Source organism: Rana temporaria, chromosome 1, assembly GCF_905171775.1.
Source record: "Rana temporaria chromosome 1, aRanTem1.1, whole genome shotgun sequence".
Taxonomy (NCBI): Eukaryota; Metazoa; Chordata; class Amphibia; order Anura; family Ranidae; genus Rana; species Rana temporaria.
In genome coordinates, this window is record NC_053489.1 from 656,142,368 (window position 1) to 656,166,994 (window position 24,627).

At 45.1% G+C, this 24,627-nt stretch overlaps 1 protein-coding gene across 2 annotated transcripts in view; it reads right to left on the bottom strand.

The window, feature by feature from the left end:
- SLC4A11 (solute carrier family 4 member 11) overlaps window positions 1–24,627 on the bottom strand; it is a 253,703-nt gene that overhangs the window by 33,822 nt on the left and 195,254 nt on the right. For both annotated transcript variants that reach the window (XM_040335512.1, XM_040335511.1), the window contains exons 14-17: window positions 20,308–20,560; window positions 17,440–17,546; window positions 5,350–5,518; window positions 3,601–3,774 (exon numbers count right to left, since the gene is read on the bottom strand). In XM_040335512.1, the coding sequence (XP_040191446.1) occupies window positions 3,601–3,774; window positions 5,350–5,518; window positions 17,440–17,546; window positions 20,308–20,560 (703 nt within the window). The remainder of the gene's footprint in view (window positions 1–3,600; window positions 3,775–5,349; window positions 5,519–17,439; window positions 17,547–20,307; window positions 20,561–24,627) is intronic.

Sequence of the window (24,627 nt, forward strand, 5' to 3'; positions counted from 1 at the left end):
TTGCGCAAACCAATCAAACGCTTATTGCGATTTCTTTTTACCAAAAATAGGTAGAAGAATACGTATCCGCCTAAAACGGAGGAAAAATATATATTTTTTTATATATATTTTTGGGGGATATTTATTATAGCAAAAAGGAAAAATTATTGAATTTTTTTCAAATTGTCGCTCCATTTTTGTTTATAGCGCAAAAAATAAAAACCGCAGAGGTGATCAAATACCACCAAAAGAAAGCTCTATTTGTGAGGAAAAAAAGGACGCAAATTTTGTTTGGGAGCCACGTCGCACGACGGCGCAATTGTCAGTTAAAGCAACGCAGTGCTGAATCGCAAAAAGGGGCAAGGTCCTTTACCTGCATATTGGTCCGGGTCTTAAGTGGTTAAAGCAATTAACTTGCAAGGACTTAACTAAATAGTAAGGAAACGTTAGAAAAATATAATGAAACAAATTTTACTGTAAAGTGATAAACTTGGCCTACCTTAAAGGGGACAATGTCAGTCAGCAGGGCAAAGGACATTTTTAGTATGGCAGAGATTGGAGTCAGTATGACAGTGGATTGTGTTAGTTTTTTTTATTATTTTTTATTTTTATTAATTCTTACAATTTTATTAATTTAATTTTTTTTTAGCAGCCCTGTTGGGGGGCTTTGATGAAATATCAGGGGTCTAAATAGACTTCTTATGTCTCACTAAGGAGACATAGAAAGGTGATTGAGGACACAGGGGGTTATTTACGAAAGGCAAATCCACTTTGCACTGAAAATGCACTTGGAAGTGCAGTCGCTGCAAATCTGAGGGGTAGATCTGAAATGAGGGGAAGCTCTGCTGATTTTATCATTCAATCATGTGCAAGCTAAAATGCTGTTTATTTTCCTTGCATGTCCCCTTTGGATCTACAGCGACTGCACTTCCAATTGCACATTTTATATATTCACTTTGCACTTATAGTGCAAAGTGGATTTGCCTTTAGTAAATAACCCCCACTGTCTTTAATCTCCATCTTGGTGGTCTCGGTTGCACAGAATGAGCTCTGCAGTGTCTCCCCATGTTCATTCACAAACGGAAGCATAGTAATCACCAGAGGAGCACACAGGGGGGGCCTGGGTAGCAAAAGGAAAGGAAACCTGGACAGGAGGGGCAGTGGTGGCATTTACAGGAACTGTTCCCCTTTATTTCCTAGCTGCAGCAGCTGAATGCTGGTGGGAAGGAGAGGGGAGAAGTCGGCTTTCAGCTCCTGCTGGAGGAAAATACACTGGATCCATTCCAGTAAATACCCCCACTCCTGATTGATGGGTTGCCGAACCCCGCTTAACTTTTTCTTTCCCCTTGTTGCTGTAGAAAGGTTTTTTTACTCCATTTGACAACATCACCAGGCTTGCAAAATTCTTGCAGGAACAGCTGGTGGTTGGAGCTCAGTTTCTACTGACAAAGATTTGTCCCCAGAGTTACACTTCCCAAGAGCCCTTGCCCGGGCACAGTAAGCCCGGAGGGGCTAGATAATACTGTTCGACCCCCAGCAAGGTAATGCGTCAGGCTCTGACATGCAGCAGCTTCTAATGTACATTATGAGAAGCTCACAGTGTGCAGTGAAATCAGAGTGAGCAATTTGAGTACAGGAGAGGAGCATGTACAACTGTGCAAGATTTAAAGGGAAGGCTGGGGTTCAGCTTTAATGTGATAACGAATAATAAGGGGTTTTGCCCGGAGCAGCCCTGATCCTCCTCTTCTCGGGTCCCTCGCCAGCACTCAAGGCCCCTCCTTCCTGCCAAGTGCCCCCAGAGCTAACAGCTTGCAATGGGGGCACCTGAGTAGGTGCGCTACCGAGCTGAGGCTCTGCGAATAAATTTACACACAGGGCCACGGCTCAGCACCCCCCCCCCTCTCATTGGCTCATTGGCTCTTAGATCCAATGAGGAGGGAGAGTCCCAGCAGAGCCGAGGCTCCCGTGCACAGTGCTGGGGAAGATCAGACTCGGGTAAGTATTGGGGCAGGGGTCTCTGCACAGAGAAGGTGTTTTACTTTCATGCATAGAATGCATGAAGGAAGAAAACCTTGAGCCTTTAGAACCTCTTTAACTATTTGGAAAGAAATGAACAGGAGTTGCTCAGCATGTTGGCGGTACAAGTATGAGCTTGTGTTTGTTTTTCTAGCAGCTCCAAGAGGTAGAGATCAGCCAACTGGCTTTAAATCCTTCATTCCAGACAACACAATGGAGACCTCCCGTTCATGCTTGTCGGCTGCTTGTTTCACCCACAGAAGACCTGAAAATCACCTGCAGAGTGACACAATGCACCAGCCATAATATCTCTATTCTTTGGTCACGGTACATGGTGAATGGGCAAGGTTCTGCAGCCAGACAAATACGTGTCCGGTTACATAATATGGGGAGAATTACAATACCGCAACATACTTGAACCTTGTAACAGGAGAATTATGACCTGGACTACAAATAAACTTGCCAAAGTAGACCAATTTCTTTTTGTCAGGATGCCATCTCTTTTTAATTCTCAGGAACCTCTTAAAAAGGGTCAGTCCACCGAAAACCGATATATTAGTTTTGGCAGAAATTAGATTATTCCAGCAAATCTGTATTTTGCCCATTCATACCAAAATTGGCTTGATAGCCTTTCCCTTATGCTGAAGATACCTATTCGCTTTCTTCAATGCAACATGGTAAAGGGTCCTTAAAGCCCAACTCCGGGTTATTCTTTTTTAGTGTCCCCCCGCACATTCGGCTACAAAACTGCAGTATCTGTTGCTCCCCACAAGAGAGAACCAAGCGACCAAACACTGCCAATCGCTCGGTTCTCAGGGTTCCCTGAGCAGAGAGCTGGTAACTGTCAGTCACCGCTGTCTGCTATGCCTCCCCCCTCACTAACTGGAGCGCTGGGCTGTGGAGGGGGTGGGAGTAGTTGGCTCAGCCTCCCATTGAGAGGCTGAGCCGGTTGCTGGTCCAGGCATGTGGGCGGATCCCAACTTCATTGTCACGATCTTGCCCCAGCCTGGACTGGCTCTGTGACATCAGCTGTCAGCGGGCTTCAGCCCACTTTCTACTGAAAACGGATCACAGCAGTGCAGAACAAACTGCACTCCTGTAATCCACAGGAGAGGTATAGCCAAACGAGCTTTGGCTGTACTTCTCCTTTAAGTGCAGTGAGGTCAGCAAAGAGGACTAGGACAGGACTATGCTGTCTGCAGGGTTGCTTCAATCACAAGACTGGCTGAACTCCAGATACACATTCCCAGACAGATGAAACTGTCCATATATATGTATTTTAACAGTTTTTAGAGGTCTGCATGGTATTCTGCCATTGGTCCTGGGATGACATCTCTGTGTCTGCAAACGAGTGGTGGCAGTTATTAGGGGTTCCCACTCTTCTTGGGTTTTCAATTTTAGATCATGGAAAACACAACAGAATAATAGAAACAACCATTGGCGGTAACACCTGAACCTCCAAAGTGAGAAAGAACCAAGTCTGGACCTCTATTCCAGCCCTCCATGAACAGTGTTAGGAAAGAGAAACTTAAGCGATGAGAGTGCATGTTAGTCACAAATAAAATCGTAGTCAACTCTCTGTCTGAATGGAACCCCCCAACTTACGTCTCATAGATGTGCCCATGCTCCACTCTCTCCTCCACGTTGGCCAGAGCTCGAACGTGCATTGGGGAGTGTGGGAAGGCAGCATGGATCCAGGGCATGCCGAATACAGACAGTCCAGTGTTAATCAGTGCCACAAGAAGGAGATCCCAGTGATACGCCGTGCCTTTCACCAACCTGCGGGAAGAAAATTAAAGATGAACTACTTTCAATGCATCAACGTATTTCATGCGATTGACCCAAAAAAGCTCACACTGGTCAGTGAAACGTACAATAGGAAGGTTAGAATGGGAAGGTTAGAACCCCTGAGTTTTTCCTTTTTTTTTATTGCAGCCGGTGTCCCCATTGGCAGTATTCGGCCTCTCTATTTGTCTTGTTAGCAATTGTGACGGCAAAAAAAAAAAAAAAAAAAACATGAAGAAAGATCCAAAATTTTACAGTTGTCACCAAAACAGGAAAACGAGAGGACATCTTTTAAAGGAACGCTGGTCCTGGTGACAACTGTCCGAGGGGATTTGCTCTAGCTTTTCCGACATCACCTCTAACTTCCTGTTGTGTCTTTGAAACTGGAAACATAGGGGAATCTCCTCAAATGGGACACAGGAAGCAAAAAATAAAAAAAAGGATTGATGTGGGAGGATTGATATGGAGGAATGGAAAATTAGGGATGAATAAAAGGAAAGGTCAGGGATGCATGGATGGGAAGGAATGAAAAGGCATAGAAATATGGGGATGGATGGGAAGAAATAGAAATATGGGGATGGATGGGAAGAAATAGAAATATGGGGATGGATGGGAAGGAATGGAAAGATGGGGACAGATGGGAAGGAATGGAAAGATGGGGACAGATGGGAAGGAATGGAAAGATGGGGACGGATGGGAAGGAATGGAAAGATGGGGACGGATGGGAAGGAATGGAAAGATGGGGACGGATGGGAAGGAACGGAAAGATGGGAATGGATGGGAAGGAATGGAAAGATGGGGATGGATGGGAAGGAATGGAAAGATGGGGATGGATGGGAAGGAATGGAAAGGTGGGGACGGATGGGAAGGAATGGAAAGATGGGGACGGATGGGAAGGAATGGAAAGATGGGGACGGATGGGAAGGAATGGAAAGATGGGGACGGATGGGAAGGAATGGAAAGATGGGGGACGGATGGGAAGAAATGGAAAGATGGGGGACGGATGGGAAGAAATGGAAATATGGGGACGGATGGGAAGGAATGGAAAGATGGGGTCGGATGGGAAGGAATGGAAAGGAGAGGACAGAGATGGATGAAAAGGAATAGACAGAGATGGACGGATGGGAAGGAATGGAAAGATGGGGATGGATGGGAAGAAATGGAAAGATGGGGACGGATAGGAAGGAATGGAAAGATGGGGGACAGAGATGGATGGAAAGGAATAGACAGAGATGGATGGATGGGAAGGAATGGATGGTATAGGGATAGAAGAATGAATGGATAGATGAGGAGGGACATATAGGGATGGGTTGAGTGGAATGGAAAGTTAGGGATAAATGGATGGATGAGTGGACCGATAGGGATAGATGGAGGAATGGATAGGGATGAATGGATGGAGAGGAATAGATGGCTAGGGATAGAATGGATGGGGAGAAATGGATGGATATGGATGAGTGGATGGGAAAGAATGGATGTATAGGGAGGAATAGATAGGGATGGATGAGGAGGCATAATCCCGCTATAAATAATGAGCCATACTATATCTCCACAGAGAAGCCAGATGCCTACCTATTTTCTGGGGCATTGGTTAGAGAAGCCACAATGTTCTGCTCTATAAAGAAGAGCATGGACAGGAGGAACCCAAGGCCCATAGCACTGGTGATGGAGCCCATTGACAGCGATCCAATTGGAGCCAGGACAAACATACTCTCCGTTGGGATGTAATTAAACTGGGCAACTGAAAAAAAAAAAAGAAGTAGTTAAATCAGGGGCAAAAAAATCAAAAAAGATGTGTCATAATTAGGCTGGGTTCATCACTAAATATTTAAGCAATTTAAACAAACAGGTAAAATTCAGAGGTGTTGTCTTTAATGTAAGTGGACGGACACATGCAAAGAGCGAAGACGAGCTGTAAGCCACCACAGCTGTTTATAAATCGTTTTTTATTATTATTACCATCGGTAGATCAGCGTGGGCAAACAATGGCTTTTCTGATTGGCTGCTAAAAGGTTACTGCAGAAGACTTTTCTTTGTACCCGACAATAAACTAATATCTTTTGTAGGCAAAGTCAGAGACGGAGATGATTAAAGAGAATTTTCATCCTGTAACGTTAAAGCCCATCTCCTGGGAAGTGAAAGATTGCTCTGCATTCATCTGCATAGATCAATGCAGGCAAAACACAAGGGCCCAGATTCAAGAAGCAATTGCGCCCGTGTAACCATAAGTTACACGGCGCAATTGCTTACTTGCTCCGGTGTAACGAGTGCTCCTGATTCAGGAACCTTGTTACACCGACTGCAGATTTTAGGCTGCATTCTTGTGCTTGCCGCTAGGGGGCGCTCCCATTGTGATCAGCGTGTAGTATGCAAATTGCATACTACCAACTGATTCACAAACTTGCGCGGGCCCCGCGCAAGCCAGGTACGGAGTTTCCGTACGGCAACTTTAGCATTGGCTGCCCCTACTATTAGAAGGGGCAGCCAATGCTAAAGTATAGCCGCCGCTCCCGCGACGTGAAATTTGAATTTCACGTCGTTTGCGTAAGTGCTTCGTGAATGGCGCTGGACGCCATTCACATTCACTTTGAAGCAAATGATGTCCTTGCGACGTTATTTGCCGCAATGCACGTCGGGAAAGTTTCCCGACGGAGCATGCGCTGTACGCTCGGCGCGGGAGCGCGCCTAATTTAAATGATTCCCGCCCCCGGCGGGATCATTTAACTTGCGCACGCTTACCCTGGGCAAATATGCCGGCGCGCCATCGCAATTCACGGAGCTACTGCTCCGTGAATCAAAGGGCAGCGCAAAATATTTGCGGGGGCGCAGGGCAAAATCGTTGCCCTGCTCCCCCGCAAATATCGCGCAATTCTACCTGAATCTGGGCCAAGCACTCCAAGAAAATTATTGTTTTCTATGTGCCCTGTTCACACCACAAACTTGCACTTTAGGTGTGTCGCAATGAGTTGCATGTAAAATGTCTACTTGCAGAATTTTTATGCACAGCAACTAACTGCACTGCAATTGCATAAACAGCGCATGGACTTGAATGAAGTGTTCTAGTGTAGTGTAGGCTGGTCTGACCAAGTCCTTAAAGCGGGGGTTCACCCTTAGAGGGCACTTTTCCCCCTTAGATTCCTGCTCGTTATTACTAGGGGAATCGTCTATTTATTTTAAAATATGTGCAGTACTTACCCGTTTACGAGACGCATCCTCTCCGTCGCTTCCGGGTATGGGCTTCGGGAATGGGCGTTCCTTCTTGATTGACAGGTTTCCGAGAGGCTTCCGACGGTCGCATCCATCGCGTCACGATTTTCCGAAAGAAGCCGAACGTCGGTGCGCAGGCGCAGTATAGAGCCGCACCGACGTTCGGCTTCTTTCGGCTACGAGTGACGCGATGGATGCGACCGTCGGAAGCCTCTCGGAAGAATGTCAATCAAGAAGGAACGCCCGCTCCCGAAGACCCATACCCGGAAGCGACGGAAGAAGATGCAGCTCGAAAACGGGTAAGTACTGCTCATATTTTAATATAAATAGCCGATTCCCCTAGACCGAACGAGCAGGAAGCTAAGGGGAGATTTTTTTATTTTTTTTAAATTGGTGAACTCCCGCTTTAAAGCCAAACATCCCTCAGATCCCCCCCCCTGCAAGAGGGCCAGCATGACAGCCAGGTGACCAGAACTTTTAGGAGACCTCAGAAATGGCAGCTTTTCCATTCCAATAGGCTGCCTTTAAAGCAGCGATGAGAACTTTCTAAGCAAAGGGCCAGTTTACTGTCCTTCAGACTTTATGTGGGCCAGACAGTGGACATCAGGCATATAAAATGTCCCAGTATCAGTGGGAGTACACAACCATCCATTGCCTCTCTGCCTCGGTCTACTCCTCTCCACTGAGTTGGTGAATTTAAATATTTGAGGCCAATTAAAAAAACTTCCAGTTTACCTATTCCTAAATCTGCAACCGGTAATGTTACATAGTTAGTCAGGTTGAAAAAAAGACGTAAAACCATAAAAAATAAAATAATAATAAAAAAAAAAACTAAAATCTATAATCTCATACAATCCCATATACCCAATTCTATACCCACAGTTGATCCAGAGGAAGGAGAAAAACCCCAGCAGAGCATGATCCAATTTGCTACAGCAGGGGAAAAAATTCCTTCCTGACCCCCCGAGAGGCAATCGGATTTTCCCCGGATCAACTTTACCTATAAAATGTCAGTACCCAGTTATATTCTGTACATTTAGGAAAGAATCCAGGCCTTTCTTAAAGCAATCTACTGAGCTGGCCAGAACCACCTCTGGAGGGAGTCTATTCCACATTTTCACAGCTCTTACTGTGAAGAAACCTTTCCATTTTTGGAGGTGAAATCTCTTTTCCTCTAGACGTAAAGAGTGCCGCCTTGTCCTTTGTGTTGACCGTAAAGTGAATAACTCAACACCAAGTTCACTACATGGACCCCTCATATCAAGAGTGAATAAATTCAGTTCCTCTAATCTTTCCTCATAGCTGAGCTCCTCCATGCCTCTTATCAGTTTGGTTGCCCTTCTCTGCACTTTCTCCAGTTCCCCGATATCCTTCTTGAGAACTGGTCCCCAAAACTGAACTGCATATTCCAGATGAGGTCTTACTAATGATTTGTACAGGGGCAAAATGATATCTCTCTCGAGTCCATACCTCTCTTATACAAGAAAGGACTTTGCTCGCTTTGGAAACCGCAGCTTGGCAATTGCATTCCATTATTAAGCTTATGAGCTAACAAAACCCCCAGATCCTTAACTACGGATCCCTCCAGTTGTACTCCCCCTAGTATGTATGGTGCATGCATATTCTTAGCCCCCAACTTTACATTTATCAACATTGAACCTCATCTGCCACATAGTCGCCCAATTAGACAGAGCATTGAGGCCGGCTAGTAAAATAGAGACATCCCAACTGTCTCAAAAATGCACTCTGAGGAAATCTCTGCCTCTGACCCCCGGTAGGTAGGGTTAATTTGCTGAAAATTACCATACTTCCTAAATTCTTGCACCTATTTCGCCAGTCTTTACACCCAAGTAATTTTTCCAGAAACTCGATCAAGTAATTACCTCCTTTCTCTGAGGAGGCGCTACACCCTGCGTGGCTAAAACCATTTTGCAACTACCTTAGACTGGATGGCTTGGCCCTTACTTGCTTCCAGAAATACTACTGGGCGACGACACCTGTCACTGTTCGTTGGTGGTTTGCTCAGGGGCGCAGCAACCCTGCAGTGGATTTTGAAGTGGCCTTATTAGGATCCTATGCCGAGTTGAGGAATCTAGTGTTCTGTGGACTCCGCTCCAACCCCAATGTGACTAAACCTATGCAGACCACATTGCAGGTGTGGAGACCAGTGGAATCCCTGCTAGGTGTGGAGGGAGTACCGTCACCTCATACCTCATTAAGGTATAATCCCTGGTTGTCCCATTTTCAAACAGTGCCAGACCCGACCTTGTGGGCGTGTTATTGTATAAAAAAAAAAAAACTGCAGGATGTTTTTTCGTGGTCAACTACCAACATTTGATGGGCTTAAAAGTTGCTATAGCTTATTATTATTATTATTATACAGGATTTATATAGCGCCAACAGTTTGCGCAGCGCTTTACATCAGGGAAGACAGTACAGTCACAATACAATTCAATACAGGAGGGATCAGAGGGCCCTGCTCGTTAGAGCTTACAATCTAGAAGGGAGGGTCAAGTGGAACAATGGGTAGTAGCTGTGGGGGATGATCAGATGGTCTCAAATGCTTATCCAATAGCATGTATTTTCAATATTTATAGCTCTGTTATGCAGCTCAATCCCCATTTACCTTTCCACGATTACTGGAGTCTCATGTGGCTAAAAGCCTACTGTTAACTAATCAACTTGATAAAGCATTGTCTTCTTTATACCAGTGCTGGCTCAAGAGGACAAGTCTAAAGTCTCTTGCCTGTTTAATGCATGGCAGTGTGACCTCCCGACCTCCCTACCTTGATAGGTGGGGACTGGGATGAAGGCATACAATTTTCCCCCCTCATGATCTCTCCTAGGGATGGATACAAATTTAATTTTTTCATGGAGTGTACTATTCCCGGCACCACCTCTCTACAATCTACCCTTTGTTAGACCCCACCTCTGTCCCAAATGCAGGGTGGAAACGGGTACCTGGTTTGGTCCTGTCCCACTCCAGTAATTCTGGAGTGAGGTGGTGTCTGAGCTCAGCGCCATCTGTTGGGTAGTGGTACCCATGGGTCCCTTAGTTCTACTACTGGGTGTCTGTCACACATTAAACACCACCCTCCGTGAGAGTTTGTTTCCGTTTTATGCCTTGTATTATGCTAGGAAGTCTATTCTTCCTTGGAAACCGCTGAATCCCCCTAGAACAGGGGTGCCCAACCAGTGGCCCACGGAGCCCTCTGGTGTGGCAGTTGCCATAAGCTGATGCTTCATATATAGCGCCAACTCCTGTCACAGGTGGAGTGATACCAAATTCTCCAAATCCTGGGACAGCAACAGCTGGTGATATCCGAATGGAAGACTGTTAAAGGTAAGTTTAATACTAAAATCACAGTGTGAATATGGGCATATCTGTTCTGCAGTGGTTACTGGGCTGCTTTCAAACTGATGCGCAGGTTCAGCGCAGAACACCTGCGGGTTACCTGCACTGAGACATAGACTTCTGTTACCACCTGTGGGTTGGTGCACTTCAGAAAATGCGCCACACCTGCAAGATATAATAGAAGTCTAAGTGCAGCTAACCCGCAGGAAAGCCACAGGTGCACTGTACTGCACCCTGGGTGTGGGTATACCACAGCGCATCAGTGTGAAAGCAGCATTAGGCCCCTTTGACACGATCAGTCTGACTCAATTGGACCCTTCATTTACCTCTATTGAGCAACAGATGTAAACGGACTTGTGGCCATTTACACCAACCTACCTCTAATTCGATCCGCAAAAAAAAAAAAAAAAACAGAAGGGGGGAATCTGTCCCCTTCTATCTGAGCAGATCGGATTGGAGGGCCAATAGAGTGGAGTGGGCTGTGCGCCTGTCTGCTCTGCATATGCAGAGTGGACATGGACCCGTCATCTGCCTGCTCTGTTTATTGTGGCCATTGACCGGTTACCAAGTCGCTTAAGTGGCCCTCGCGTTTCAAAAGGTTGGGCACCCCTGCCCTACAACTTCACAGTGGCGCTCCCATATTAAAACCGGGCGTTGTCCTTATACAAGCTTACTTATATTGGCCGCAACTGCCCTAAAGAATTTACTATTAAATGTTGCTGGATTGTTTGATTTAATCGCCCATAATTGGTGTCATTGGGAGGAACTGTGCCCCATCGTTGGTGTCATTGGAAGGAACTGTGTCCCATCATTGCCATTGGCAGGAATTTTACCCCACCATTGGGGTCATTGGGTGCCCTTCATTGATGTCGGTGAATTAAATTGCACCCCAAAGGCAGGATAAAAGCAAGCAATGGGCCGCAGTTTGGAAACCACTGTTTTAAAGCATCAAAGTTTGCAGTCATGTCAGTAGAAGGTTGAGTTGGGTTGAAGTGCAGAACCCCAAGAAATCTTGTGTTTTAGAGGCAAAGATAAATTGAGATTACAGATCGAGTCAGTAAAGAGCAAGGCCTTATCCACAGTCAGGATAAATGCCAAATATTTGTTGAGGATTTTTATTTAATCTCTAGGATCATATTTCGACACGCTTAAACACTTTACCATTACGAAAAACAATGACTGATTTGTTGGCCATCGATAATAGAAGCACCATATTAATAACTTGTTCCTATTGAATTGCTGACGTCAGTACAGGACGGAGAGAATTTCTGGCTCTCCTACAAGGCTCTTCCTGGGGTGGAAAGGTGGTTCCTTTTATTTGCCAAAATTGTTTGACTGCGTTCCTATTCCTCCATTGTGTGAGGAGGTGGCCAGGCTTCTACCAAATGAGGAAAGAAGAGACGCCATACAGGACTTTGCATTCCAAACATCTGCAGATATTGCGACAATTCCTCTTCCTGTTATTCGCCCAGAACAATGACAACAAGTAACGGGGTGTCTTTTGAGGGATCATTTGCACCTGAGACACTTTCGACACGACCAGGAATGAGAACCATTCCACGGCCGTGCACCCGCAGTTCATTTCAGGTCGTATCGGCTTTTACGAGGATGGGAAAGCCGCAGTCGGCACGCAAGGTGGAAAAATTTTGTTTAACAATAGTCGGGGTTCATAAATCAAGACACTCAAGGTTTTCCGCAATGGTTATCTATTTCGAGTGAAAATTACAGATGGCGTAAAACATACTGACCCTTGGGTATGGAAAGGGCAGGACTTCCATAGAGATGGGGTACTTCCAACCCAACATAAAGCCTTGCATGATGCTTCATGTAGATCAGTGCGTGGGAATGGTTTCTTCTTCACAGCACACAACAGATAACACTGTATGGAGATGCTTGGCTAAGAGGAGAGTTTACCCAAATGATAAAAAAATTTATAACATTTTTTATTCATCCTTTAGGAAGGAGGTGATTATGTGGGATAGGTTTACCTTGTACAAGTACATAGGTGGTCCATATATTAATCTAAAAGCACCAGCTGCACATCATTGCTCTGGACTAGTTTTCCGATTGTGACATTGGACCATACCCTAGGCCAGTGATGGTGAACCTTGGCACTCCAGATGTTTTGGAACTACATTTCCCATGATGCTCATGCACTCTGCAGTGTAGTGGAGCATCATGGGAAATATAGTTCCAAAACATCTGGGGTGCCAAGGTTCGCCATCACTGCCCTAGGCAATGGGGGTAGGCATAGCAACTTTTAGTCTCCGTCAGGGGCACACCCTATACCAGGAAGTGCCTGGACAAGGAGCATCAGCAAGCATCAACAAAATAATTGTCATTTCTAAAGAAGCTGCGCATTGAAAAAGATTGAAAAAAATAACTTCTGAAAAGGACATTACATCCTTTAGAATGGTGGGAGCAGGCTCTTTATGTGGGCCCAAATGACTGAGGCCAGCAGAAGGGGCTCCTAATCATGTGGCATGGTTATTGGCTGTACAAGTGGTGGCATCATCAGGAGCCCATTCTAGTGGATCCTGATGTCAGTAGTTGACCATGAGCTTTCAGTGGACAGCCGAGTTAAAGTTCTGAGGACAATGACTGAGCAGTCCCCCAGATTATTACATGGAGCATGTGGGCATTAAAGGAGTAGTATAGCCAAAGCTTTTTTTGGCTATACTTTTCCTATGGATCACAGGAGTAAAGTTCGTTCTGCACTCCTGTGACCCATCCTCAGTCAACAGGGGGGACCAAAGTCTGCTGTCGGCTGATGTCACTGAGCTGGTCAAAGCACTGGAGCTGGTCAAAGCACAGTTGGGATCCATCCAGCAGCCTGGATATGACCTGGCTCAGCGTCTCAGCAATCCGCCAAGAGCCTGAGCCAGCCTCTTCTCCCTCGCCACAGCCCAGCGCACCAGTAAGTTCTGGAGGAACATAGCAGAGAGCTGGAGGGGGAGAACTGAGTGATCAGTGGTGTTTTGATTGCTTAAATTCTCACTGCAGAGCCGGCAGGGGACAGATGCAGCATCGGATATGTATAAAGAATTTTTTTTTTTTTACAAAGTCCATACTTCTCTTTTAAGGCCAAACCACCATGCTGCGTTAGGCTGCCACAAAGGAGTCAACGTGTTCATGCTTAAGAGATTTTACTAAATGGGTTTACATCTACTTTAAGGTCACCACAACAGTCGTATGTTGTAATTAGAGTAAAAAAGGGTTAATTCTCTACACATGGATAGGTATTTTTTACAGTAAGGAGGTAAGAAAATGTGAAATAATCTTCCACATGAGTTGGCACTGTACTGGTCTCTATAAATTACTGAAAAATTTGGCTGGATGCAGTTCTAAAATGTATTGTAACTAATTTAAATATGGAAATTAACATTGAAGAATGTTGATCCAGGGAGTTATCCGATTGGTGTTGGGGATCCAGAAGGATTTTTTTTTCCTGTTTGAGCAAACTGGACCACACCCCCTCAAAAAAAAGTATGAATTGTGGGATAAAAAAAAAAAGCCTATAAAGTAAATTAAAATATAAATATATAATAAACAGTGACACACTGTATGTCTGCATACACACTGCAGCGCTTTGAATCATGGGAAGATTTGCCGCAAATCTGCCCGCGATTTGAAAGTGCCGATGTGTGAATGACAAATCGCGGGACTCTCATTTGAATTGTGGCAAATTTGCCTGCGATTCAAAACTCTGTAGTGTGACTGCAGTCAAACATGGGCACTAATGTGAAACACTATTTTCCAGAATAAAGTCCAGTGCAAAATTAAACTATAGTGTCTATTCCACCATTAATAGAGTGTTCCACACATAAATGGAAACATGAATCCAAATAATGACCAATATTGTGTCCAATATTCCACACATGGTGCTCCAACACAAAATAGAAATACACAATGGCCCGGATTCAGGTACGACTTGCGCATTATTTGCGGAGGCACAGGGCAACAATTTTGCCCTACGCCCCCGCAAATAATTTGCGCTGCAATCGATTCACGAAGCAGTAGCTCCGTAAATTGCGAGGGCGCGCCGGCAAAATTGCCCGGCGTAAGCGCGCGCAATGTAAATGATCCCGCCGGGGGCGGGAATCATTTAAATTAGGCGCGCTCCCGCGCCGAGCGTACAGCGCATGCTCCGTCGGGAAACTTTCCCGACGTGCATTGCGGCAAATGACGTCGCAAAGACGTCATTTGCTTCAAAGTGAACGTGAATGGCGTCCAGCGCCATTCACGATTCACTTACGCAAACTACGTAAAATTCGAACGTCGCGACGCGGGAACGCCGGGTATCCTATAGCATTGGCTGCGCCTGCTATTAGGATGTGTAATCTTACGCGAAACCCGACGTACGCAAACTACGTAATTTGCGTACGCAGGGCTTGCGCAACGTTGTGAATCGGTGTTAGAATGCAATTTGCATACTATACACAGATCACAATGGGAGCGCCCCCTAGCGGTCATCGCTAGAATGCAGCCTAAAATCTGCGTGGCATAAAAGCCTTATGCCACGCAGATTTTAGGCTGCAGTCGGCGTAACGAGTTCTCTGAATCAGGAGAACACGTTACGCCGGCGCAAGTCAGCAATTGTGCTGCGTAACTATGGTTACGCAGGCGCAATTGCTACCATGAATCTGGGCCATTGTTACCAAGGTGTCAAGAATCTTATATGCACCCTTTGGACAGTATAAACTCACCAGAAGAGCTGGACCCTCATAACAAAAAAAGGTCAAACATGCTAGATAAGGGCACAGAGAATTATACCCCATTAGTAACACAGCCGGGTAATAAAAAAAGGTCAGCTATGGTGGGGCCTACATACAATATATTTTTTTTTTACAAGTTTCTTACATAAGCCGACATCCCCTGAAAATACTATGTCTTGCTAATCCCGAGAACAAGCATGCAGCAAAGTCGGGGTGATATCAGAACTCCTGATGCATGTACTTGTTTCTGGGTCAATGACGCCAAATGTACCAAAAACAAGAGAACACAGCCGGTCAATGAGCATTTTCAGAGGGCAGCAGTGGCAGGCTGCATCTTATCTGGTCTATCTTAACACATCTGTAGCTCAGCCAAACTGCTATCTGCACTATCCGATATACAAAATAAAATATATATTAGTGTATGAAACAGAATCCTGGGATAACGGCAGATCAACCAATTACAGTATTGCTCATCATTTTTTTTTATAAAGCAAAGATTCACAATTCAAAGAACAATTAAAGTGACATAAACAGATATGCAGTTATTAAAGTATTAAAGTATAACTAAAGGCAAAACTTTTTTTTTAGTTTTGATAAGAGTGGAGAGAGGTTTAGATTGCTTATTGGTTTTTATTGCTGCCTGTGCCCTCGTTTGGGAGATTCAGTCTCTCTATTTGTCCTGTTTAACATCATCATTTAAAGTGAAAGTAAAAAAAAAAAAAAAAGTGTCCCCAGAAAAGTAATAGAGGGGTAATCTTCTAATGGGGACACTAGTTCTGGGGTTCCCAAGGTGTTTTTGTTTGGCTATGGGACAGGAAGTGAAGGAAAAGTTCAGCAATGGGATGCAGATGGTAAAAAAAAGAAAAAGGGAAAAAGGGTTATATAACCTTACATTGCTCTATCCAAAATGAAAATAAAAAAAGTTTTGCCTATAGTTGTCAACATCTTCCCAACCAAAATGCTCTAAATAAAGAAACAAAAACAAAAAACAAATACAAAATGATCAGGAACCGGACAGAAAATTGTCGGCAGAACAGCAGCTGCAACCAATCAGTTGCAGTTAGACCCCTTTCACACTGAGGCACTTTGCAGGCGCTACAACGCTAAAAATAGCGCCTGCAAAGCACCCAGAAAAAGCGCATCTATTCACTCCATTGTGAAAGCCCTCGGGCTTTCACACTGGAGCAGTGCGCTGGCAGAGCATTAAAAAATTTCCTGCAAGCAGCATCTTTGGAGTGGTGAAGGGACGGTGTGTACACCGCTCCTCCACTGCTCTTGCCCATTGAAATGAATGGGCACCGCGGCCAAAGCGCTGCTGCAGCGGCGCTTTGCGGGTGGTTTTAACCTTTTTTCGTTAAAAGCATCCTGCTAGCGGCCGAATACCTCAACAAAAATTAGGGTAAAATGGTGCTAAAAATAGCGGCGCTTTACCGTCGACGCCGCCCGCGTCCCAGTGTGAAAGCTAATGGTTTGGGTATTCTGCCAACTGCTAGTGCCAGCTGTAAGAATACAACAGCCGCAGTGGGAGATTCGAGGAATCTGTTTTTTTTTATTCAGCCTAGAGGCAAAACAGAAAAAATAAAATCAAAAGCCTCTTTCACACGGAGAGTATCAATGCATAAACAACCCCTGTGCAAGGGCTGCGTTTACTTGCATAGGGACGTACAGGTGTTCCATGTATTCCTGTGCAGGCGTCCCTTTGATATCAATGGGACACAGCGGCTGCACAGGCACAGCCACTGTTCCCAATACGACATCCATGTGGGTGCGGGCAGCGCATTCCTGATCCCTCTCTACTGCCTGCATTTGAGGCCGTGCACCGGCACCCACATGGATGTCATATTGGGAGCAGCAGCTATGCCCGTGCAACCGCTGTGTCCCATTGACATTGATGGGACTGCCTGCACAGGGATGCATGGAACACCTGTGCATCCCTGTGCGAGTAACATGGAAGTACGCATTGATAGGCGCTGTGTGAATAAGACTTTATGGCCAACTTCAGTTTGTCCGAATCTGACTCCTGCACCAAAATGACAGCAGCTGTAAATCCCATACTGGCAGCACACTAACTGTTCTCACCCCCCTTGTCACCAACACCAACTGCCTTACATTTGACCCTTATTTATCCAGAGCGACTCTTCTAGCACAACTAGTTTCCGGGAATGCTGGAGTTCTAATTCACGCTTTCATTTATATCGGCCAGAGATGACAACCAAATTAAACAGCGTCGGGGAGTCGGACCTGTCTGAACATCAAAAGAAACATAAAAAGGCCCTTTAATCCCCTTTAATTGTGACGCTAATATGTTGTCCCCATGACATCGGCATACCAAAGCCAAAACACTGTTATGTCAACAAATGGGAAAGGACTACAGAGAGGACTTACTGCTTATATCCTGGAAGAAATACGACCCGACCACTGAGAAGGTCAGCACGGAGATGGGCAGCGCACAATCCGACAGCATCTCACGCACTCTGGAGTGCAGGTAGGGACTGGAAGTTAGAAGGAGGGGGTTAATTTTCTGCAAGAAACATTATAACTTTATTTGGTCATAAAACAAACAAAAAAAATAAGTTATACAGTGGGAGAAATTATTATTTGATCCCCTGAAGATTTTGTAAATTTGCCCACATACAAAGAAATGAAGGGTCTATAATTTTTATCATAGGTGTATGTTAAATGAGAGAGAAAGACCATCAACCACAAATCCAGAAAAAAAAAAACCACATGATATAAAGGTTATAAATTGAGTTGCAGTTCAGTGAGTAAAAAAAGTATTTGATCCCCAAGCAAAACATGACTTAGTACTTTGTGGAGAAACCCTTGTTGGCCGGCACAGAGGTCAGACGTTTCTTGTAGTTGGTGACCAGGTTTGCACATCTCAGGAGGGATTTTGGTCTTTACAGATCTTCTATAAATCCTTAAGGTTTCTTAACTGTCACTTGGCAACTCAAAGTTTCAGCTCCCTCCATACCTTTTTTTATATCGGATTAAGGTCTGATGACTGGCTAGGCCACTCCGTGACCTTAATGTGCTTCTTCTTGAACCACTCCTTTGTTGCCATGGCGGTATGTTTTGGGTCATTGTCATGCTGAAAGACTCATCATGACCCATCTTCAGTGTTCTGGCTGAGGGAAGAAGGTGCTCGCATTCAAGGTTTTACTATACATTGCCCCATCCATTGGCCTCTCGAAGCGGCAAAGTTGGTCTGTACCTTTAGCAGAGAAACAGTCCCAAAGTATGTTTCCACCTCAGTGCTTGACTGTAGGGATGGTGTTCTTAGGGCCATAGTGAGCATTTCTCTTCCTCCAAACACGGCGAGTCCCACTCCTCAAGAAGGCACATGTACAGTCATTCCAATGAACATCTAAATGATTCACAGGAGGACTGGGAGAAAGTGTTGTGGTCATACAAGACCAAAATTTAGCTCTTTGGCATGCCAACTATGACCCTAAGAACACCATCCCTATAGTCAGGCAAAGAGGAGGAAACAACATTAAGGTTGTTTCTCTGCTAAAAGGTACAGACTGACTCTGCCGCATTGAGGGTCCAATGGACAGGGCCATGTATTATAAAATCTTGCTTGAGAACCTTCTTCCCTGAAGATGGGTCATGGATGGGTCCTCTAGCATGACAATGACCCAAAACACAAGGCCAATGCAACAAAGGAGTGGCTTAAGAAGAAGCACATTAAGGTCATGAAGTGGCCTAGCCAGTCTCCAGACCTTAATCCTATAGAAAATTTATGGAAGGAGCTGAAACTCAGAGTTGCCAAGTGACAGCCAAACCACCGTATGGATTTAGAGAAGATCTGTAAAGAAGAGTGGATCAAAATCCCTCCTGAGATGTGTGCAAACCTGATCACCAACTACAAGAAACGTCTGACCTCTGTGCTGGTCAACACGTTTTTCCACCAAGTACTAAGTCATGTTTTGCTTAGGGATCAAATACTTAATTTTACACACTGAGCTGTAACTCAATTTATAACATTTGTACCAAGTGTTTTTTTTTGGATTTTTGGTCGATATTCTGTCTTGATTATTTAAAATACACCCATGATAAAAACTACAGACCCTTAAGTGAGTGGCGGTTGTGTGGACCAAAATGTCTTGTTGATGTCAGAGGAGAATAGGCAGATGATAGAAAGGCAACAGTAACTCAAATAACCACTCGTTACAACCAAGGCATGCAGAATACCATCTCTGAATGCACAACACATCAAACCTTAAAACAGATGAGCTACAGCAGCAGAAGACGACACCAGGTGCCACTCTCGTCAGCCAAGAACAGGAAACTGAGGCTACAATTCCCGCAGGATCACCAAAATTGGACAATACAAGATTAGAAAAATGTCTGGTCTGAGGAGTCTCGATTTCAGCTGCGACATTCAGATGGTAGGGTCAGAATTTGACGTAAACATGAAAGCATGGATCCATCCTGCCTTGTATCAACGGTTTAGGCTTGTGGTGTAATGGTGTGGCGGGTTATTTTTTGGCACACTTTGCACTAATTGAGCATCGTGTAAAACACCACGGCCTACCCAAGTATTGTTGCTGACCATGTCCATCCCTTTATGACTACAGTGTCCCCATTTTCTGATGGTTCCTTCCAGCAGGATAATACACCATGTCACAAAGCTCCAATCATCTCACCACAGGACAATGAGGTCACTGTACTCCAATGGCCTCCACACTCACCAGATCTCTGTGGTGTAATGGCAGATGCCCATCATGGATGTGCAGCCAACAAATCTACAGCAACTGTGTGATGTTAACATGTCACTATGGGCCAAAATCTCTGAGGAATGTTTCCAACACCTTGTTGAATCTATACCATGAAGAATGAAGCCAGTTCTGAAGGCAACGGGGGTCCAACCCGGTACTAGCAAGGTGTACATAATAGTGGCCGGTGAGTGTATATAAAATTTACACACACACACGCACCAATTTAGAGAGAGGAGGCAATAACCTACTAGATATGAATTTGGAGAGAGGGAGAACATGCAAACTCCATGCATTTCCTGTCTGGGATTCGAACCAAGCATCCCTGTGCTGCAAGGCAGACATGCTAACCACTGTGCTGCCCTATTTTATTTAATTCAAAAAGCCCTTTCAATGTATGCAACAAACCTAGATGGGAAGGTTCTCTTTTTTTTGCAACAAAAGTGGGGCTTCTCTTTGAACACACTGGTGACTGGGCAGATCATCACACAATAATTGAGAACTGGAAAAAGCCTCCGTGTTCTAATCTCACCTCTTCTTGAACTGGTAGAGGGTGTGACCCAGCCAGAGAGTCCCAAACATCAGCATGAGACTGAGGACGGCGGACTCCTTCCCATGCTGGGCATCGTCGTGATCCAGGCTCTGATTGTGCAGGATGGAGTTATTGAAGGTGGAGTTATAGAAGATATCAGGCGTCAGGCTCGTCGTGTTCAGCAAGGACTCATGGGATGCTTTATATTCATGGAGATAGGAATCGGGGGGTTCCAGATAATACTTTCTGAATACTGCAAGACAAAAATAAGAAATTATTATTATCATACAGGATTTATATAGCGCCAACAGTTTGCGCAGTGCTTTACAACATCAGGTAAGACAGTACAGTTACAATACAATTCAATACAGGAGGGATCAGAGGGCCCTGCTCCTTTGAGCTTACAATCTAGAAGGGAGGGTCAAGTGGAACAAAGGGTAGTAACTGTTGAGGATGATCAGATGGAGAAAATTAAAATACAGTTGTTAGGTGTGGGTAGGGTAGGCTTCTCTGAAGAGAAGGGTTTTCAGGGATCCTCTAAAAGCCAATGGAGAAGGAGATAAATGGACAGATTGGGGTAAGAAGTTCCATAGGCTTGGAGAGGCTCTGTAAAAGTCCTGGAGACGAGCATGGTAGCAGGTGATGAGAAAGCTAGAGCTAAGAGATAAAGTTAAGTACCGTTCCTAAAATGAACAAAATTAAATATCTAATTGTTTCAGGAGCTTAGTAGAAACAAATTTCAACTATTTTAAAATTAAGTCTGAGGTCCATAAAGACTTGGATGAGCGCGTTTGGGGTGGAGGAACTTGACTTCACTGGAACAAAGGGGCAACCCCCCCCCTCTCTATAAAATGATTGGGACCAATGCACAAAAGTCCATAAAGACATAGATGTACAAGTTTGGGATGGAGGAACTCGACTGGCCTGCACAGAATCCTCACATCAACCCAATAGAAAACCTTTGGGATGAAGTAGAGCAGAGACTGTGAGCCAGGTCTTCTCGCCAGACCTCCCAAATGATCTTCTGGAAGAATGGTCAAACATTCCCATAGACACTCCTTACACTATGTGGACAGTCTTCACAGAAGAGTTGAAGCTGTTACAGTTGCAAAGGGTGGGCCAACGCAATATTTAAAAGGGGTTGCAAAGCTTCAATTTTTTTTTTAAAATAACAAACATGTTATACTTACCTCCACTGTGCAGCTTGTTTTGCACAGAGTGGCCCCGATCCACGTCTTCTGAGGTCCCTTGGCGGCTGTCTTGGCTCCTCCCCGCTTATGGTAACCCCCCTGGGAAGCGCTCTACCAAGGGGCTTACCTTGCGGGCGTGCTCCTGAGTCCTGGATCTGGCGTCCATACCTGCCGACTACAGGACTTGCCCCACCCCCCCTTGCGTCATTGGAGTTGATTGACAGCAGCGCAAGCCCAAGCCAATGACTGCGCTGCTATCAATCTATCCAATGAAGCTGAGAAGACCGACCCGAGAAGAACCGGGCCGGACTTTTGAGGGCTCAGGTAAGTAGGGGGGGGGTCGAGGCTGGTGGGCCGGTAAGTAGCGGAGGTTTTTTCACCTTAATGCATCCTATAAACACAAAGGTTTACAACTTCTTTAACCCAACGGACTAAGACAAGGATGTCATTAAAGTTTGTGTGGGTGTGCACACGCGTGTGTGTGTGTAAAGGCTAAAGATATATAGCCAGATTCAGGTAGCCTTACGCCGGCGTATCAGTAGATATGCCGACCTAACTCTGAATCTATGCCGTCCTAAATTTAAGCGTATTCTGGAAACTAGATACGCTTAAATTAGGCTAAGATACGAGTGGCGCAAGTCTCCTACGCCGTCGTATCTTGGGGTGCAATTTTTCCGGTGGGCGCTAGGTGGCGCTTCCGTTGAGTTTGGCGTAGAATATGTAAATGACTAGATTCACGAACGTACGTGCGCCCGTCGCAAATTAGTTACGCCATTTACGTTAGAGATACGCCGGCGTAAAGATAAAATTGCTCCCTAGGTGGCGCATCCCATGCAAGGTATATGACGTCGGAACAGGCCTATCTTTTTACGTTGTTTGCGTAAGTCGTACGCGAATAGGGCTGTGCGTAAATTACGATCACGTCACAGGCATTGAGCCGACGTATCTTTGGCCGTAAATACGACGTGGTACTGAGCATGCGCGCGCATGCACCGTTCGTTCGGCCATGCATCTACATGGGGTCAAGCCTCATTTAAATACAACACGCCCCCTACCAGCCTACTTTGAATTATGCGCATTACGCCGGCCCATTTACGCTACACTGCCGTAACTTAGGAGGCAAGTGCTTTGTGAATACAGCACTTGCCTCTCTAAGTTGCGGCGGCGTAGCGTAAATACGGTACGCTATGCCCGCGCAACGTAGATCGGCCGTACCTGAATCTAGGCCATAGTGCTGCACTTTATAATTGAAGGTCCACTTTCAGAAAGCCTTAGAAATAGTTGATGGCCTTCAGAGGGGTTACAGGTGACCCAACCGAAAGCCTGTGGATTGCCAGCACTCTCCATCCCCTGAAAACAGGATGTTTCGCCCGCTTCTTCCTTTCATCTTTTTTAGAATGTTGAAAAGCCAGGAAGGTTTATTTGTTCGCCATTCTGAAATGTCAGCAAGTACGGCGGAGGAGAACAGGTGTCAGAGTGCTGAGCCCGTGTCGTGCGTAGTGACCTCTCGCGTCAGCTGGATCCAGATGTTTCAACGGAGCTTCCTGAGAGCCGCAGCTGTCCCTCGTCACCCCCCCATGAGACGCAGGAGGCCGAGATGTGCTAACTGGTGTGGAAAAAGTCTAACCCGCGGTGTCATCCAAACAGAAAATAAACATTCTCGTATTTTGTGCTACGCATTGCAAGCACCTCTGATTGATGGCGAATCTCAGGTGTACATGGAGATTCTGAGGCACCTATGTCACATCATGCCACACTTTGTTTCGGGTTTAGTAGTCCTTCACTCAGAAGTTCATGAATCGGAAATAAAAATGAGTGTTGGGTAAAAAAAAAAAAAAAAAAAAAAAAAAAAGTTAATTTCTGCAGTTTTCATGCAAAAAGCTACCCTCCAAGATGGTCTCTCCTCCAGTCTGACCTGTCCTGCACAGGTATGGGAGGATGGAGTTACGAAGCATGACTACAAGGACAAAGGCAAAGACACAGGGGTAATTTACACCAAAAAAATAAAAAAAACTGTCCTTGTGCATCAAAATAAAAGAAAACACCTCATAAGGACAGCTGCAAACACACTATGAGATATTGCCATAGCATTCGCAAAAAGTGTTGCGTCAAACCAACTCAAAACCCCCAAAAATGCAAATATAAAACAGAAATGTCCATAAGTCAATATACACTCACCAGCCACTATTAGGTAGTTGCTTGGTAACACAAATTGCTAATCAGCCAATCACATGACAGCAACGCATTTAGAAATCTAGATGTGGTGAAGATGACTTGCTGAAATTTAAACTGAGCATCAGAATGGGGAAGAAAAGGGATTTAAGCGACTTTGAGCGTGGCATGATTGTTGGTGGCAGACGAGCTGGTCTGAGTATTTCAAAAACTGATGATCTAATGGGATTTTCACACACACAAACATCTCTCGGGTTTACAGAGAATGGTCCGAAAAAAAAAAAGAAAAAATATCCAGTGAGCGGAAGTTGTGTGGAGGAAAAGGCCTTCTTGATGTCAGAGGAGAATGGGCAGGTTTGAGATGATAGAAAGGCAACAGTAACTCAAATAACCACTCGTTACAACCAAGGTATGCAGAATACCATCTCTGAATGCACAACACATTGAACCTTCAAGCAGATGGGATACAGCAGCAGAAGACCACACCGGGTGCCACGCCTCTCAGCTAAAAACAGGAAACTGAGGCTACAATTTGCGCAGGCTCACCAAAATTGGACAATAGAGGATTGGGTAAACACTGCCTGGTCTAAGGAGTCTCGATTTCAGCCATGACAGTCAGATGGTCGGGTCAGAATTTGGCGTAAACATGAAAGCATGGATCCATCCTGTCTTGTATTAACAAGTTCAGGCTGGTGATGGTATAATGGTGTGGGGGATATTTTCTTGGCACACGTTGGGCCCCTTAGTACCCATTGAGCATCGTTTACACACCACGGTCTACCTGAGTATTGTTGTTGACCATGTCCATCCCTTTATGACTACAGTGTCCCCATCTTCTGATGGCTCCTTCCAGCAGGATAATGCACCATGTCACAAAGATCCAATCATCTCACCACTGGACAATGAGGTCACTGTACTCCAATGGCCTCCACAGTGACCAGACCTCAATCCAAAATAG